The sequence below is a fragment of the Danio rerio genome, chromosome 3 (genome assembly GCF_052040795.2).
Source record: "Danio rerio strain M-AB ecotype USA chromosome 3, GRCz13ab, whole genome shotgun sequence".
Classification (NCBI taxonomy): Eukaryota; Metazoa; Chordata; class Actinopteri; order Cypriniformes; family Danionidae; genus Danio; species Danio rerio.
The window spans coordinates 40767845-40784620 of NC_141023.1; the positions used below are offsets into that span (position 1 = coordinate 40767845).

The window sequence follows — 16776 nt, forward strand, 5'->3', positions numbered from 1 at the left end:
ACTTTAAACCTAGTGCATCTTTATGGACACTCATTTTATTTTTGTGATCATTTTAGGTGTGCTAATGCTAACAGCTTACATTTCGGTGAAAATGTGCATTTTTATTAACATTTGAAGAGTTCAGATGTAAAAACCTCTTAGTGTCATCTGAATTTTTCTCCTAAAATTTTTTTTTTTCTCAGGCTACAATGTATATGTTGAGTGATTTCCCTTTTATGTGAAGTAATATGTTGTTTTCATTGCTTTTAATGTTAAATCATTGAACATAAAAATAGGAGTCTCGGAAAAAGTTTCATTTTAGAAGAAAATTTCAGATTGCACTTAGAGGTTTTTGCATCTGAACTCTTCATCCTAATATCTAAACCTTATTTACTTTCACAAACTTATTTATACTAGGTTCAATTCCGAATAATTTTTCTGGAAAGAGAAAAAATTCACTGAGCAGATTGAAGCAGCTTTCACACTGAACATGGAAAGCACTGTGCTATGAAACCTATTGATTCAATGGCCTGCACTAAGTAAGAGCAAAAGATAAATGAAAGTAAAAGAAAATAAAAATAAAAAGTTCAAAATAGCTCAATATTGTGTTCTTTGCATATTCAGCTTTTGTACTTGAAAATTTATTCATGCAAAAACAGAGCAAATAACAGGAAATTCTATGTAGTTTACTTGTTCTTGTAGCTTGCAATAGCAATCATGTGCTGTCATGGCTACACTAGTAAAAAGACACCTCATCTTCAGTGTGAATACACTTTAATTGTCAATAAAATGTGGTTATTTCATTGCATGTATTTTTTTTATCAGCATAATATGAGTTATCAAGTGACAATAAAAAAACTTCCTCAAATGACAAAAATACTTCAAATTACTTAATAAAATGCAAAGAAATACCAGAGTTTTCATTTTGGTGCATTATTGTAACCTTTGTAAAACAAAAAAGCACATTTAAAGCACAAAATTTTAAAATAAAAATTAATATAAAAATAAATAAACATAGCAAAAAATACCTTTAAAATTTAGCATTTTTACTGTTTACTTGCACTTTTTGTTGGCTAGTAGACAGTCTTAACCTATTTCATAAATTTGACAATCTAATTTAAGATGACAGAGATACAACAAAAATACTTTTCATCTCTGGCTGTATTATTTTATAGTTTGAAATGTAACTGACAGACCACGTCATGTAATTCCCTAATGCATGTAAACTCAAGCCTCAAGGCATGCTATATTTTTAATTCCCTAGGCTTAACAGACCTGGTGGCACTCCAGACGAAATAGTGGATGAAGTCACAGTTCCTACTCCCGCCTCCGTCATTGCGGCCACTTCCAGTGTGTAGGTGGTGAGAGACGTCAGACCCGTGACCTTATAGTCCAATGTGGTGTTGGCCAAATTACGTGCCACTCGCGACTGGTTGTTCCCCTGAACCTCCCATGACACCAGATAACCTGCAAAACAGCATCGCATTCAATGAAACTCCAAAAGTCTTTGGAGTTTTACACACCTTATGGCTCAAAACCCATGAGGATGCACCAATTTGGCTGTCTCGTCTATTCGGATGACAACTGGCCAAAGCGGGAGAAATTTTCCAAGAGGTCTTGAACTTGAAATAAACAATCTCTTTTTAACAAACAAGGTGGGTGAAATAGGGAACTGCTGTAGTGAGTTGTCTAGACCCCGGTCCTGCCCCCTAACCCGCATCTAACTGAGACTAATAGCCAGCAGAGATCCTATGTAATTTGCTGTTTATTGGGAGTATTTTCTCCCAGAGTCAGCACTGTTTCCAATCGCTGAATGTCCTTTTCCATTGAGGCGCTCATAAATCAAGCTTTGCGCTGGGAGAGTCTGCTGGAGAACAGGCACAGGCAGCATTCAAAGAGCAACAATGCTGTGTACATTGATATAGACAGGAGCTATTTAGGCTAATGTATGTCTGATCTCATTCGTCTCCGTACTCTCAATCCACATCCAGAGCCGTTCCACTGCTCACTTGGCTTTAATCTATGTCCAGTATCAATCTAGCGCTGCCTCGTTAGTAAGCATCTAATTCTTTCTCTGCATTATTGAGACTTCAGTTGGAAAATGTGTTGTCCTGGTTATGTTTCATGGTGAAAATCAAAAGACAAATATTATGAACTATAATGTCTTTTTAGGTTTTTTTTAGACTTTATTAGGAACAAGAATTATAATAATAGTAGTCTTATTTCTTAAAATATTTTCGAAAAAAAAGGAAAAGGAAAGGGGATTTTAAAGATCATATGACATTTTGGGACATATTATACCTTTTTTAACTACAGTTATGGCCCATTCACACGGGGCGTCAGTGTCAACACTTCCCGTTCACTTTAAATGGGTGACGTCAGGCATTGCCAAACTGCATTGTGGATCCGTCAGCATTGCTTAAGAGGCGTTGCTCACTGCAGAAGTTGGGACTTTCTCAACTTTTCAAGTGTCAACGAAAGCGTCAGCCAATCAGATCACTGTATGCAAATACACCAGCTCAGACAGTATCCAATTGCTAAGTAACTGGCTGACGCTGCTATGAAGAACACATCATCCCCAACTTTAGACACGCCCTCTTTCAAGCGTTGATGCTGAAGCCTTGTGTGAATCAGGCACTATGCCATCTCATTAATGTAATTTATTTTCTTATTTTCATTTTGTGGGCTAATTTTCTAATGAATATATTTTAAAACTTGATTTATATTTGTGATGGCTAAGATGAATTTATTTATTACTCTAGTCTTCAATGTTGATTATGTTTTAGAAATCACACAAATATGCTGATTTAGAGCTCGACAAACCTTACACTGAAGCTTGAAATTTTTGTGTGCGTTTTGTTTTCATATTCATACAATGTGACCCCCTTATTTTTAATTAATTCATATAAAATATTGAAATTACTTTCACATTGAAAAAAAAGTCTCTCTGTTTTATTGAATATCTTTTAATATTTGAACAAGTTTTGTGAGATCACACTCATGTTATTGTGTCATGCTAAAATATCTAAAATCTCAGGCCTGTGGCTCTTTTGTTCACGGTTAATGTTAATTAAAAAAAACAAAATTACATTTTATTTTTAATTCCTGGTGACTAGGATACCGCAACATGGATAAAAAGCACTCCTGAAATGCTAAAATGCATAGGTCATGCAGAGAGTAAAACACACACATACACAAACACACCCACACACAAGCATCCTTTACAGCTGTGCAACAGGGAGCGAAAATTGTTTCTGCCAACTGAACGCAAACAACGATGCCATAATTGCCTTTGTGCAAAAACTCAATGAAGTGTTAAATAGAAGTGTATCCATTAATAAAGCTATACGAACACCCAAGAGTTGCCAAATGAAAATGGAGCTCCTTTACAGGCTCACCTGCTCCGTCTAATGCGACGTTCAGCTACATTTAAACAGAGGGGGGCAGATTAGATTTCATTTAACAGCAAAGACAAATCTAATGAACAATTCATCATTCCCAAAACCCAGTTTTAGCAGATGCTACATTAAACTCTCTCAGGTTTACAATGATGCTGAGTTTTAGCTGGATTAGACATATGATATCAGCCTGTTTTTTGAAAGTATCATATCAATCAAAAGGCAAAAACACTCACCAGTAATGATGCCATTTTTATCCACTGGTTCCTCCCAGCTCACTTTCAGAGACGTGTCCAAAATCTCAGTAAAGCTCAAGCGACCGACAGGCCCTGGAACTAAACACAAACACATTTTAGTGATTTAAATTCTTGCTATTGTAGGCTGATTACAGACTAACTCTAATTGTGAACAATATGAAATACATTAATGTGTTATTTAGTCACTTTATAATAAACCACAACAGTAATCCTGGTGATATTAAAATCTGAAACACACATAAACATGTTTTTTTGTGTGTGTGTGTGTCATTCATTCATTCATTCATTCATTTTCTTGTCGGCTTAGTCCCTTTATTAATCTGGGGTCGCCACAGCGGAACGCCAACTTATCCAGCAAGTTTTTACGCAGCGGATGCCCTTCCAGCCACAACCCATCTCTGGGAAATTTGTGTGTGTGTGTTTTTTAATATTTCTTTTTCTTATGTATTTTTTTTTTCCTGGTAACATTTCCCTCTAAAATAACTAATTTCTCACTTGCAGTGTCACAGATGCCTGAAGACATTGATATAATTATATCGGCCTGACCCACGGAGCAGTATTTGTGCTTAAATCTGAGTAGTACTTTAATTAATGTGACTTTTATAAGACATGCTGTAATTTGGTATTTTATCACACCCAAACTACCCCAGCAGTCTTCCAGAGCAAGAGCACTGTGTCATGAAGCTGCTGTAAAGGCCAAAAGCTGAAGGTAAGCTACATATATTCAAATATATCCTGCCAGCTGAGGAGCGCTTTTTTAAATGTGGTTTGGCTTTTTCACTAATTAAAATAAACATTTTGTTCTGAACTATTCTGTAAAACGTAATTATCTCGAAGCCTCCATTAAAATGAGGATTACAAAGGTTCATGCAACATGCTTCATCTCTGGTTTGCAATAACAGCAAATAAATGTGTTTATTTGTGTGGAAAACTCCACAGCATTTTAGAAGTCTATTTTTAATGGTTTTAATGAGTATATACAGTAGTGACCAAAAGTGCAAACTATTTGTTTTCAGTGACCCTGCAAGTTTAATTAAAGCATGAAAATATGAGTAACGTGTTATACTGGGAATAAGAACTTCGTTATAGAACGTAACTGAAAAAAGCTGGAAAAAAGCCAAACTATGGCTTATCATGGAGAGTTATTATTATTTTAATATACAAAAAGTTACACTGAAAGAAAAAGACATTAAAATTAAGTATGCAATGAATACAAAATAGTCAGCTATTAATATTTCAAATTTTATACATACAAGTAAAGAGTGTACTTTAATATCTCAGATAACTTCTGTGAAAAAAGTTAAAAGTAAAAATGTTAATTTATTATTCAGTGTAACAGATATATTGTAAAAAAAATTAAACCACATAGTTATTCTGACATATACATCTTAATATGCGTTCAAGAAATAAAGATTATGCTCATTTTATTGTTAAAATGATTAAACACATACAGTACTATACCCTGAAAAATGAGTGAGAACTAATGATTTGAAGAATATAATAAGATTAAGAGTAAGAATAATAGGAAGACTGTAAGTGCAAAGATTAAAATTGAGAATTAATTAGTATTTTGTGGCTTCACTGTAATCCTTTTATAATCATTTTTAATGTGTCATTGAATGGTTCTTGTTCCAAATGTGACTTTTTAATATTTAGAAGAAAAAACATTTGCATTCATAGAACAAATAAAAACTTAAATAAAACTAAACAAACAGGCAGGATTCATCCATTCATTTATTTTTTTATAAATATTTTTATACATATATTTAGTGAGAGAATTCTAGCCTCTGTTGGGCTGAACAAGTGCACTGAATTCAAGTTGAATGTGTGGTGGATATGTGATGTAATGATCATCACTGAGAGAGAATCTGTATCTGCATTTGTTAGATCTGTTAAATCGTTAATCTGAGGTAATTAGTCTACCTTGACTTCTGTGTAATTCCCTACAAAGTGAGAAGCTGTCTGGTTGGTTCTTGTCACTTGACTCGTAATTTGCTCTCGTCAATCTGGAATGTTTAGATTTTTTCAACTCTGGGCGCCTGGGAAACGTGAACATGACATACTGCATGTGCATCCCTTCCTAATTGCGTGCTGTACAGGCACGTCTCCATTTGAAATATTGAAACTGAGCGTGCAAATTATGTTATATGTGAAAGTCCCCTTTTGTTGACTCACACTATCAGACCAGCGCATTGTAAGGCCCTGTTTACGGTTGAATTTAAATGAAATAAATATAGTTAAAGTCATAATTATTAGCCCCCCTGAGTTTTCAGCCCCCATGTTTATTTTTCCCCTATTTCTGTTTAACGGAGAGCAGATTTTTTTTCAACACATTTATAAACATAATAGTTTTAATAACTGATTTATTTTATCTTTGCCATGATGACTAAATAATATTTGACTAGATATTTTTCAAGACACTTCTATACAGCTTTAGGTGACATTTAAAGGCTTAACTAGGTTAATTAGGTTAACTAGGCAAGATAGGGTAATTGGGCAAGTTATTGTATATCGCTGGTTTGTTCTGTAGACTATCAAAAATATATAGCTAAAAGGGGCGAATAATTTTGACCTTAACATGGTTTTTAAAAAATTAAAAACTGCTTTAATTCTAGCCAAAATAAAACAAATAAGACTTTCTCCAGAAGAAAAAAATTTATCAGGCATACTGTGAAAATGTCCTTGCTCTGTTAAACATCATTTAGGAAATATTTAAAAAAGAAAGGAAATTCAAAGGGGGGCTAATAATTCTGACCTCAACTGTACTTCACTTGGGCCGATCAAAGAAGTCCAGCAGGCTGCATGTGACCCGTCGGCTGTATAATGTCCAGGTCTGATTTTGATGCTTTGATACTCTTTCATCATGAATAGGGGTCATTGTGTTTTTCCACATTTATTCATAGGACAGATAAATGACTAGCGCTAATTGTATGTAAATCCAATCAATCATATTCTGAGCAGCCCTTTTATTAAATAATAAAATTCAGTCAGAGAAAGAAACCCAACCTTATGACTGTAACTTACTGTCCTCGAAAGTCTGCACTAGTTTGGGGGCACTGCGGGGTCCGTTCCCTGGTGTGGTGAAGCACAGCACTGACGTCAAGTACCAGCTGAACTTCCTCAGGCCACTGATGTACCCGAGGTGTCGTGTACCATGGTAATCAGGGGTAATGGTCACCACGATAACCTCCTCTGGAGAGCGTTCAGGCCATGCCATCAGCTGAGAGACATTCATGGACACAAAATACATTATAAGTTCTGTATTTTGATGCTATGGGAATTAGTAGAGGAGGAGAAAGGGGTTTACCTTGTAACCTTGATTAATGCCATTGATGAACTGTTGAGGCGGTGGATTCCAGGAAAATTCAATGGTGGTTGAGTTCACTGCTTTAGCCTCCACACCCTGTGGGGGCGCTGTAGGAACTGCAGGCAAAAACATGCTGTACTTTAGACTCATGTCTAAGCCAAAAATTTGGTCAGATATATAATATATAATTCCTAATAAAGTAAAAGAAACAAATTTTAAAATATCACATCGCTATTATCCATGAAATTATTTTATTAGTAAGTTTAAGGAAAGTTTTTCACCCTTGCTGTTTTTGTAAAGTGGAGCCAGAATCAATTCTCCATTTATTTTTAACCAATATAACCAATACAATTATTTTATTTATAGATTGCAATTTTAAATTATTGGAAATGGACAAAATAACTCAAATTCTTATTTTATTTGGAAAGTAACACATTCACATATTTTATGTAATTGTTAACTCTTTTTCATTGAATTAAAAAAAAAAAGTATGATTTCCCTAACTACAGAGCAATCGCAAAGCTCTTAAGATATCTCAACTGCTGAAAAAAATACTTAATGTACATGATTATGTTTTGTTGTCAATTCTCTAGTATACTGATTTATGTATGACTCTTTACTTCCTTGTTTAATCCAAAAAAGGTAAGTTGGATTCATGTAGTGCAAACATGACAATACTAATTCTGATGCCAATTGCTTTCTGTAAAAAATGTCACAGAACAATATTTTTTATAAATACAGTTGAAGTCAGAATTATTAGCTACAAATGATGTTTAACAGAGCAAAGAAATATTCACAGTATCTCTGATAATATTTTTTGTTCTGGAGAAAGTCTTTCTTTGTTTATTTCGGCTATAATAAAAGCAGTTTTTAATTTTTTAAAAAACATTTTAAGGTCAAAATCATTAGCCCCTTAAGCTATGTTTCCGATCTACAGTCTACAGAACAAACCATTGTTATACAATAACTTGCCTAATTACCCTAACCTGCCTAGTTAACCTAATTAACCTAGTTAAGCCTTTAAATGGCACTTAAAGCTGTATAGAAGTGTCTTGAAAATTATCTAATAAAATATTATTGACTGTCATCATGGCAAAGATAAATTAAATTAGTTGTAAGAAATAAGTTATTAAAACTATTATGTTTAGAAATGTGTTGAAAAAAATCTGCTCTCTGTTAAACAGAAATTAAGGGAAACAGTAAACAGGGTGGGTAATAATCCAGGGGGTAATAATTCTAAACTCAACTGTATATTATTGAAATTGACCCCTTTCATATTTCAAAATAAGGTGTGTAATCTGTTAGTGTGAGTTATCATATACTGTAAGTTGCCGTGTCAGTCAAGTTAAATTAGACTAAGGTTAGGGTTAGGTTAGGTTACTTTATTTATACCCGAAGGTAGATTTGATTTGCAGTCAAGAGTCCTCATCTTACAACAGTGCCACACAAAGCAACTCACACAGTAACAACAACAAATGCGCATTAGGACATAAAACATAAACATAAAGAATAAATAAATAATCACTTTAAGTGTCCACCCCCCTCCCCCAAGTAAATATTTAAAATGATTTAAAATATACAGGTCACTGAAACATCTCTGCTTAAGTCTTATTGAAATGTCTAATGGCTGCTGGTATAAAACTATTTTTGTAACGTTTCGTTTTACAGCTTAATACCAGAAACCTACGACCGGAGGGAAGGAGCTGAAACTCTGAATGTAGGGGATGAGCAGTGTCATTTAAAATTGAATTTGTAATTCTCTTTAGCTGCCTAGTGTACACAGCTTCTAGATTGGCTAGTGACACCCCGGTCAGCTTACTGGACCACTTAACTATTTGATTTAGTGAATTTTTATTCTTGACAGAAAGATTTCCAAACCATGACACCAGAGCAAAGGATAAAACGGATTCAAGAAAGGCGTGATAAAATAGATTCATCATCTGTTTATCGATATGGAAATAATTTAACTTTCTCAAGCAAAATAGTCGCTGGTGCCCCTTTTTACACACTGCTGCACAATTCTCATCAAAGGAAAGTTTAGAGTCAATAATTGTGCCAAGGTATTTATATGATTGCACACTTTCCACAGTCTGATTTTTAATGGAAGTGCTCACCTGTGAGTGAGCAGCCTTCCTAAAATCCACGATCATATCTTTTGTCTTTAAAACGTTTAACTGAAGATATGACTCCTCACACCATCTGACAAAGTCAGTGAGTACTGGACCATGACCTGTTTCATCATCATGGAGTTGACTGACAATGACAGTGTCATCTGCATACTTGATAATCGTTCTATTTTCCCACCTGCTCTGACACATGTTTGTGTAAAGGATGTATAACAAAGGTGAAAGAACACATCCTTGTGGGGACCCGGTTGAAGAGCAAACTTTATCAGATAGACATCCATTCACTAATTAAATTTACATGAGTTCATTTAGTTTGCAAGTTAATTAAACTAGAATGAGGAGAATCATTAACCAAGGGAAAGCAAAATACAAAAAAACAAGACATTTAAAAACACAAGTCCTTGCATAGCAAATATTATACAACCAGACAAAACTCTGTTGCACAACTCATCCTGCACCATTAGTCACAGACCTATGGATAAAGTGTCAATTTGTGCAGTTTATTTTGGAAATGTTGGTAAAACATTTCTTGGACTTAACACTGTGTGTTTACATGGACTATTTTAGTGCAATAATACTGAGATTTTAAATTGATTTCGATCAAACTTAATGCAATACTTATTCATATGATTAAGCTGAATCATAGTAAGCATAACTCTTATAATCATGTTATTGCCAGTTTGGATGTGCTCATAAGGGTGGCAGTACAGTATGCCATCTGTGGAATACTGTATGCTTTCAAAGCAGTTCCCTTGTGTCTCGCTTGGTTTTCATTTAATGTTAACGGTCATCATAGATTTACAGAATAAATACGCATAAATTTGACTGCAGTTGTCAACTGTGACTGGCAAAAACCCTTCTCCGCACATTTGCACACACAGCTTCTACATCCTAAGCTCCTGTGGTCAGGTGCACAAATGGAAAACTCTTGTGGGTTCAAGTTCACACAGCTCTATGAATGATATCTGTGACAATCTGAAACTTCCCCTCCACTCCGAAATGCTGAACTTTGTTAAACACAACTCACTGCCACCTCTGCTTCCATACTGACAAATGGCGAGTTGTCATGAGGTGATGTGAAGACAGAGCACACAAACCCAGCTGAAGAGGCATTGCCATCACATTTTTCCATGGCGCAAAAAAAGCACACCATACAAAAGTGTTTTGCACTATAGGTAACTAAATAATAACAGCGTTCAGTAACCCAACTTTTCTTTCTAAATCAATCTAAATTAATTCTAAGTCAATTTGTTTTGTGAAGTGAGAAATGTAGATAACGATAAGAAAAATAATCACAATTCTTAGTGGAATTTAGGGGAATTTGCTTTGCTTCTTACATGTAAACATATTAGGATTTAGCCCTTACGCTAGTCATTGAACAGAAATTTGTGATATTGTTCAGTATCTCAGCAACATAAACAACAACATCTGTCTGTCCATGTCAAACAATGGCAATACCTACAGTAAGTACTTTTTCTCATTTTAAATATTAGCATATTAAGTTGCTTATGATTGTTGAGATTTAATGAATCAGCATTTTAATGAATCAGAACTGTTTAATGTTACACTTCTCTTGCTCCTGGTCTCAAGAGACTTCAAATAAAGCTCCTGAAAAGAGGGCTGTGAAAATAATCCAGCTTTTTGTCCTGCTCTGACTTTAACAAGAATGAAACCGGTAATGTCTCGGATCCAGTGGCTCATTTGTAATGACTACCTGCATCTCTGACGTAACAGAAAGCTTTCAGCAAACAAGCTTTTCAGCCATAAAGTTGACAGAGAGTGGGACACAGTTGATGACCAGTGTTGGACTGAATGTACACACACTGACCGGTCATTTTTTGAGTCAAACAGCAATCAGGTAAAGTGTCCCCTGCTCACACAAAACAGACACCAATGACCACCTCCTAATCAAGTCTGAGAATACATTTACGCTGAAGTTGAATAAACCCAAATCTAAATAATCTCAGTAGTTTCCGACAAAACATTGAGGTGGAGTTCACCTTAAAGCTGGAGATCACTCTATAAGCCCTTACCATGAACCATAAATTCACTAAAACTACAATGCTTCATCCTGCCACTCACCCTAAACTTTAGGATGGTTTAAAGAGGTAATGAACTACCTAAGCTTTAATTTTGTACTGTTCTCTAAAGCTCCACCTATAATGTATTCAAGATTTTTACATCAAAACACATCACAATTTCTTGTTTTTGATTGCCTCACCAGAAGCTCTGTTTGAATAGGTGTGGCACATTGTAGACTCAGAAGTAAACACCCACTGCTATCATTGGCTAACAATTTTGCAACTCAACAAAGTTAAACATGCAGTAAATTAAGGAAGGAACTATTCTTCTGTGGAGGCGGAGCTTATTCACCCTATTACATCATAGATCTGGACATTACAAAACCTGTCATGTTGGCAGATTGCCTTAAATATAAGCTGTTCTTTTATAGTACTTTCATCTCTTCTATGTCAAAGGATGATTAGAATTTTAGTTTCTCATTTTGTCACCCCTATAACTTCCACTATATCTCCACTATAACTTTAATGGGTGGGGTTTGTTGTATTGCTTTGTAGTTCTATTTCGGTCATTAAAGCACTGTATAAGGTTTTCTTTCATTGCTTCATGAGCTTGATAACATTTTAACAACCAAGCAAATCCCTCACTTTAGTTTCTCATTTATGCATGCAGATTAATTGTTCTAACTTGTCAAAAAATTAAATAAGTTCTGTGCTGTGATAAATTTTGTCATACTGTCCAGATCTAATCTAGATGATTGCTAAAGTGACAATAGTAAAACTTCATTACAACACACACACACACACACACACACACACACACACACACACACACACACACACACACACACACACACACACACACACACACACACACACACACACACACACCTGTAAATCCTGATAAAAAGAGAAATTAAAAACAAACACACCTGTCACACTATTATTGTAGTTCTAAATTTAAAAAATAATGAATTAATTTCAACATTAATTCTCTCTGTACAGTCTGATATCAATCATGGTGAGAAGTAGAAGACTGCCACAATTCAGTTTAAGTTGAGCACAGCATCAGATTTTATTCATTTCATTTGCTTATTCCCTTAGTTAATCTGGGGTCGCCACAACGAAATGAACCCCACGCGGGCAAGACCAGGTGGGCCCCACACGGGCCATCCCAGGTGGGCCCCACGCAGGCCATCCCAGGAGGGCCAATTTTAGTTTCTTATTTCGTCACCCTTATAACCTCCACTATATCTCCACTATAACTTTAATGGGTGGGGTTTGTTGTATTGCTTTGTAGTTCTATTTCGGTCATTAAAGCACAGTATTAGGTTTACTTTCATTGCTTCATGAGCTTGATAACATTTTAACAGCCAAGCACATCCCTCACTTTAGATTCTCATTTATGCATGCAGATTAATTGTTCTAACTTGTCAAAAACTTAAATAAGTTCTGTGCTGTAATATATTTTGTCATAATGTCCAGATCTAATCTAGAAGATTGCTAAAGTGGCAATAGTAAAACTTCATTACAGCACACACACCTGTAAATCCCGATAAAAAGGGAAATTAAAAACTAACACACCTGTCACACTATTATTCTAGTTTTAAATTTAAAAAATAAATAATTAGTTGCAATATTAATTCTCTCTGTACAGTCTGACCAGCCCAGCCCAGGTGGGCCCCACACGGGCAATCCCAAGTGGGCCCCACGTCTGTTCATCAAAACCTGCAAATGTTTTTTGGACCTCATAAATATATATATACATATTTGATAAATTTTGAAATATATGTTGCATGTATATATGACTTATTTGTAGATCTTTGAAATGTAAACGTTAACTTGTATTTTAAATATATGAGTTGGATTTACATATTAAATTAGAAACTACTGTAGATCTGCTTACTGCTCGTTAGTGTAGGTGTGTCAGACAAGCAAGTGATTAAACTATACCTGTCAACTTTGTGATAAAAATTTACGAGACATGACCCCAACAACCGTTACAAGTATGGGGAGGAAAATAAACTCATATGATAGAATACATAACAAACATTAGACAAATGAAAATAAAATAAAAAGTTTAGCCTATTAAAATCAAAAGTGTGTTTTTTTTCTTCTTGAATTGTTCAGCGATTCCTCCGCGTATCACTGGAAGGAAGCCTGTGTACCACTTGTGGTACATGTAACACAGTTTGAGATCCACTGTATTAGACTGAAGGAGCAACACAGTGGTGCATTGGGTAGCACTGTCACCTCAAAGCAAGAGGATCCCAGATTCAAAGTCCTGTTGGTTCAGTTGGCATTTCTGGGTGGTGTTTGCATGTTTTCCCAGTGCTCGCATGGGTTTCCTCCGGGTGCTCTGGTTTCTCCCACAGTTCCAAGACATAGGTGTAGGTGACTTGGGTAAGCTAAACTGTCCGTAGTGTACAGTATGTGTGTATGTCCTGGACCTCCAGACTTCACCTCATAAACTAGATGTTACGAAATACCAACATGGTGGGCTAAATATCAACCTTAATATAAACGGACCTGGGAATAAGTAAGTATATTAGGGTGAAGATTACTCATTTTATTGAAGTAATTAACAGCTAAAAGGGATAAAGCTGATCCACAGAAATGGCTGACAGAACACAAATTCAGAAACGCTTGTATATACTTTTGGAAACATTTGTAATAATTTAGTGACAATGCATAAAGCTGCAATAACAACTTTGACAAAATTGTGTTTAATTCTGAAAACAATGCTGCTTTTTTTTCCATTTCTGAAAAGTAGTAGCCTCTGTCCAACAGCGAAAACATGCACTGATGCAAATTAGGTCTGGAATGACACTTGCTTTAAGTACAGATGATAGTGAAAAGTAACAACAGATGTTAAACGTTAAGCCTAATGCATAAATTTTCTTCGGGGTCCAAAGAAATCTGCTGATGTAATGATTCAGCCTGAAAACTTGAAATTGCCACTCTGTGTTGTGCTGTGGCCATAGTCTCATTGTCAAGTTTTATAAAAAAAACTAACAGAGTTTAAGGTTACAGAGCTTGCTCTTTTATAATGCAAAGTACAGCGACAATATCTGAGCATCAGCTACTGGAGTGGCCATTAAATGACTGGCATCAGAATCACAACATTATTAAAATTCATCAGCTCAATTAAGTGGCTCGCAATACAATCTTCACAGTGCACCTGTGATGCGCTTGAGACATTTCTGACCTTTTCTAAAGGAGCCTGCTGTTGCACGGACACAATAAACGAAAGAAAAAGATATTCGCTTTCTATTATACATCCGGTATACTTTCTAAAATGCTGAAGCCAGAGAGGAGGCAGCTGAATGAAAGGACGGGTCTTATATAATCCAAAACACGACAAAACAGTATCACAGCAAAGTCCTGATTCCTGATTGTTTGCCATATTTCTTTTGTGTGTGTGTGTGTAGAGACACCTTTGTTGGTGTATATAATACAACTGAAAAGCGTGAACTTGTACAACTCACATGAAACCGAATTTCAAACATTTCAAACATTTTCTATGGAACTGCTTGTGTACATTGATAAAACCCAGGCACAAAAATTCATACAAAAAATATATGCATGACAGCCTGGTGAGAGAGAGAGAGAGTTGTGTTTTTTCCTCTTACAGCTGATCTTTTCAGGTTGCCTGTCAAGCTTTGACTTATTTTAAATCAAAAGACTATCTTTCAAAAGTCTGCCAATTATAGCCTTCTTTTAAAGCGGTGTAAACACATTCATTATGCAGTGGCGTCTCTGCTCTTCTGAGGCACTGCTTCATACCTCAAACTCCTCACTGACTAAAACACATGTAGACCTGCTCCTATTTATAAAGCTGTCAATCAGTTTAATCAATCAGTCTAATTAAAAGCATACTGAAGTATTTACAACTTCAATCCAATCAATCAATTTACCACTACTACTATTATTAAAAATAATAATAAAGCCCTCAGACTAGAGTAATTTGACAATACATTATTATGGCTTACAAATAATTACAAAAAGCACTGCTATTTAAATGTTTGGGATTGGTAGGATTTCCTCATATGCCTAAATCTCTTATGCATACTAAAACTGCATTTATTTAATCAAAATACAGAAAACAGTATCATTTCAAAAAGAAAGTTGCACATTTTAAGTAACAGCTATCTATTTGAGTATGTTATTAAATGTGTCTTGTGTGTCACATGATCTTTCAGAAATTACTGTACATTTTATTGTAATCTGCACATTACAACAATATTCAGATCTGCTCCTCAAACCTACATGTTGTTTGTTACTGCCTTATTGTTACTGAAATTAACTTGAAGTAGCTCAAGTGCTCATCTTAGAATGCACATTAACTAATCAGAATCGAACATACAACAGATCTGTAGTATAACTAAGGAATAATCAGCAATTAAAGGGACAGTTCACCCACAAAATAAAGTTCTGTCATCGTTTTCTCATCCTCAATACAAGCCTTTTTGAGTTTATTTCTTCTTTTAAAGGGGTGGTCCACTACGATATCATATTTTAAACTTTAGCTGACGTGTAATGTAGAAGTGTGAACATAAAAAGCATCTCTGAATGTAATACGCTCAAAGTTCAATGCAACGGGAGAAATTGGCTTTTGCAGAGTTAGCTTAGCAAAGCTTACAGTGAACGAAGTTTGGGACAACAAAAAATACATCCGGGTTAGTAAGATTACAAACACTTCAGGTTACGTGCATTCACCATGTGCATACACCCCGCGCAGCAAAGAGGCATGGCCAGAGGTGCTGTAATGTTAACTGTAATGTAAACCACTACTCTACAGAGTTTACACAGTGCAAAACCAATCTGCAAATCTCAACTCATTATGTTAGCTGACCAATCAGAGCCTCTTGAGGGTGGGCTTTTCAGAGGAACAAGGAAATATGACAGTCGTTTTCATGTTAGCAGAGTAGCTACATATAATCAAAGTAGGATATATGAAAAAAGTGCATGCTTTTTTACAAATGAAGCATGAACACAGATTGCTTTCCATTTTATAAACATAACCAAGCCTTAAAAATACACTCTGGACCACCCCTTTAAGCACAAAACAAGTTATTCTGAAGAATGCATTTTTATTCTTATTATGGATGACACAAGACTATTTTGTTTTGTGCTTAACAGAATGGAACAGAATGATAAGGACATTTTTGGGTGAACTATCCCTTTAAATCAATAGAAATTATTACTACTACACTATGGGTGTGCATTATTTTGAAACGATTAAACAGGCCTGAATAAATGATTCTACTTTTAGTATTTTTATACACCCAGAGATGTACAGATGTTGAATTACAAGACATTTGTCAGATTTTTGTCCCCAAAACAGTTCAGTCTGTAGGACAATATTCTTACACATTGTTACATGCTTTATTTTCGTACACTCAATTAAACCTTGCGGAAACATCTCGCTCTCCTTTGTGAAACTAATACAGAAGTAACTGACACTGCAATTCATCGGAAAACCGCTAGTCCTGGATCCACAATTAAGCAAATTTCTATTGACCCCAATGTTAAAATGCCCAATTTTACAAAAGAAAAAAGGCGTTTATAGCCAGGTTCAGAAGACGATTTTGGTGCATATAGCTATATTACACTTCATGACAACAATGCGGGAGGTAAATTTTTTTATAACTCATCTGTTTAGTTTATATTTAGTTATATTAGGTCTGC

The 16776-nt window shown here is 35.2% G+C and overlaps 1 protein-coding gene across 6 annotated transcripts in view; it reads right to left on the reverse strand.

The window, feature by feature from the left end:
• sdk1a (sidekick cell adhesion molecule 1a) overlaps positions 1-16776 on the reverse strand; it is a 534220-nt gene that overhangs the window by 115247 nt on the left and 402197 nt on the right. For all 6 annotated transcript variants that reach the window (XR_015481051.1, XR_015481050.1, XM_087244896.1 and 3 more), the window contains 4 exons: positions 6942-7057; positions 6659-6854; positions 3614-3712; positions 1255-1446 (listed from right to left, as the gene is read on the reverse strand). Coding sequence is in view for 4 of the 6 variants with exons in the window: in XM_087244896.1 (XP_087101022.1) it covers positions 1255-1446; positions 3614-3712; positions 6659-6854; positions 6942-7057 (603 nt within the window). In the remaining 2 variants the exon portion in view is untranslated. The remainder of the gene's footprint in view (positions 1-1254; positions 1447-3613; positions 3713-6658; positions 6855-6941; positions 7058-16776) is intronic.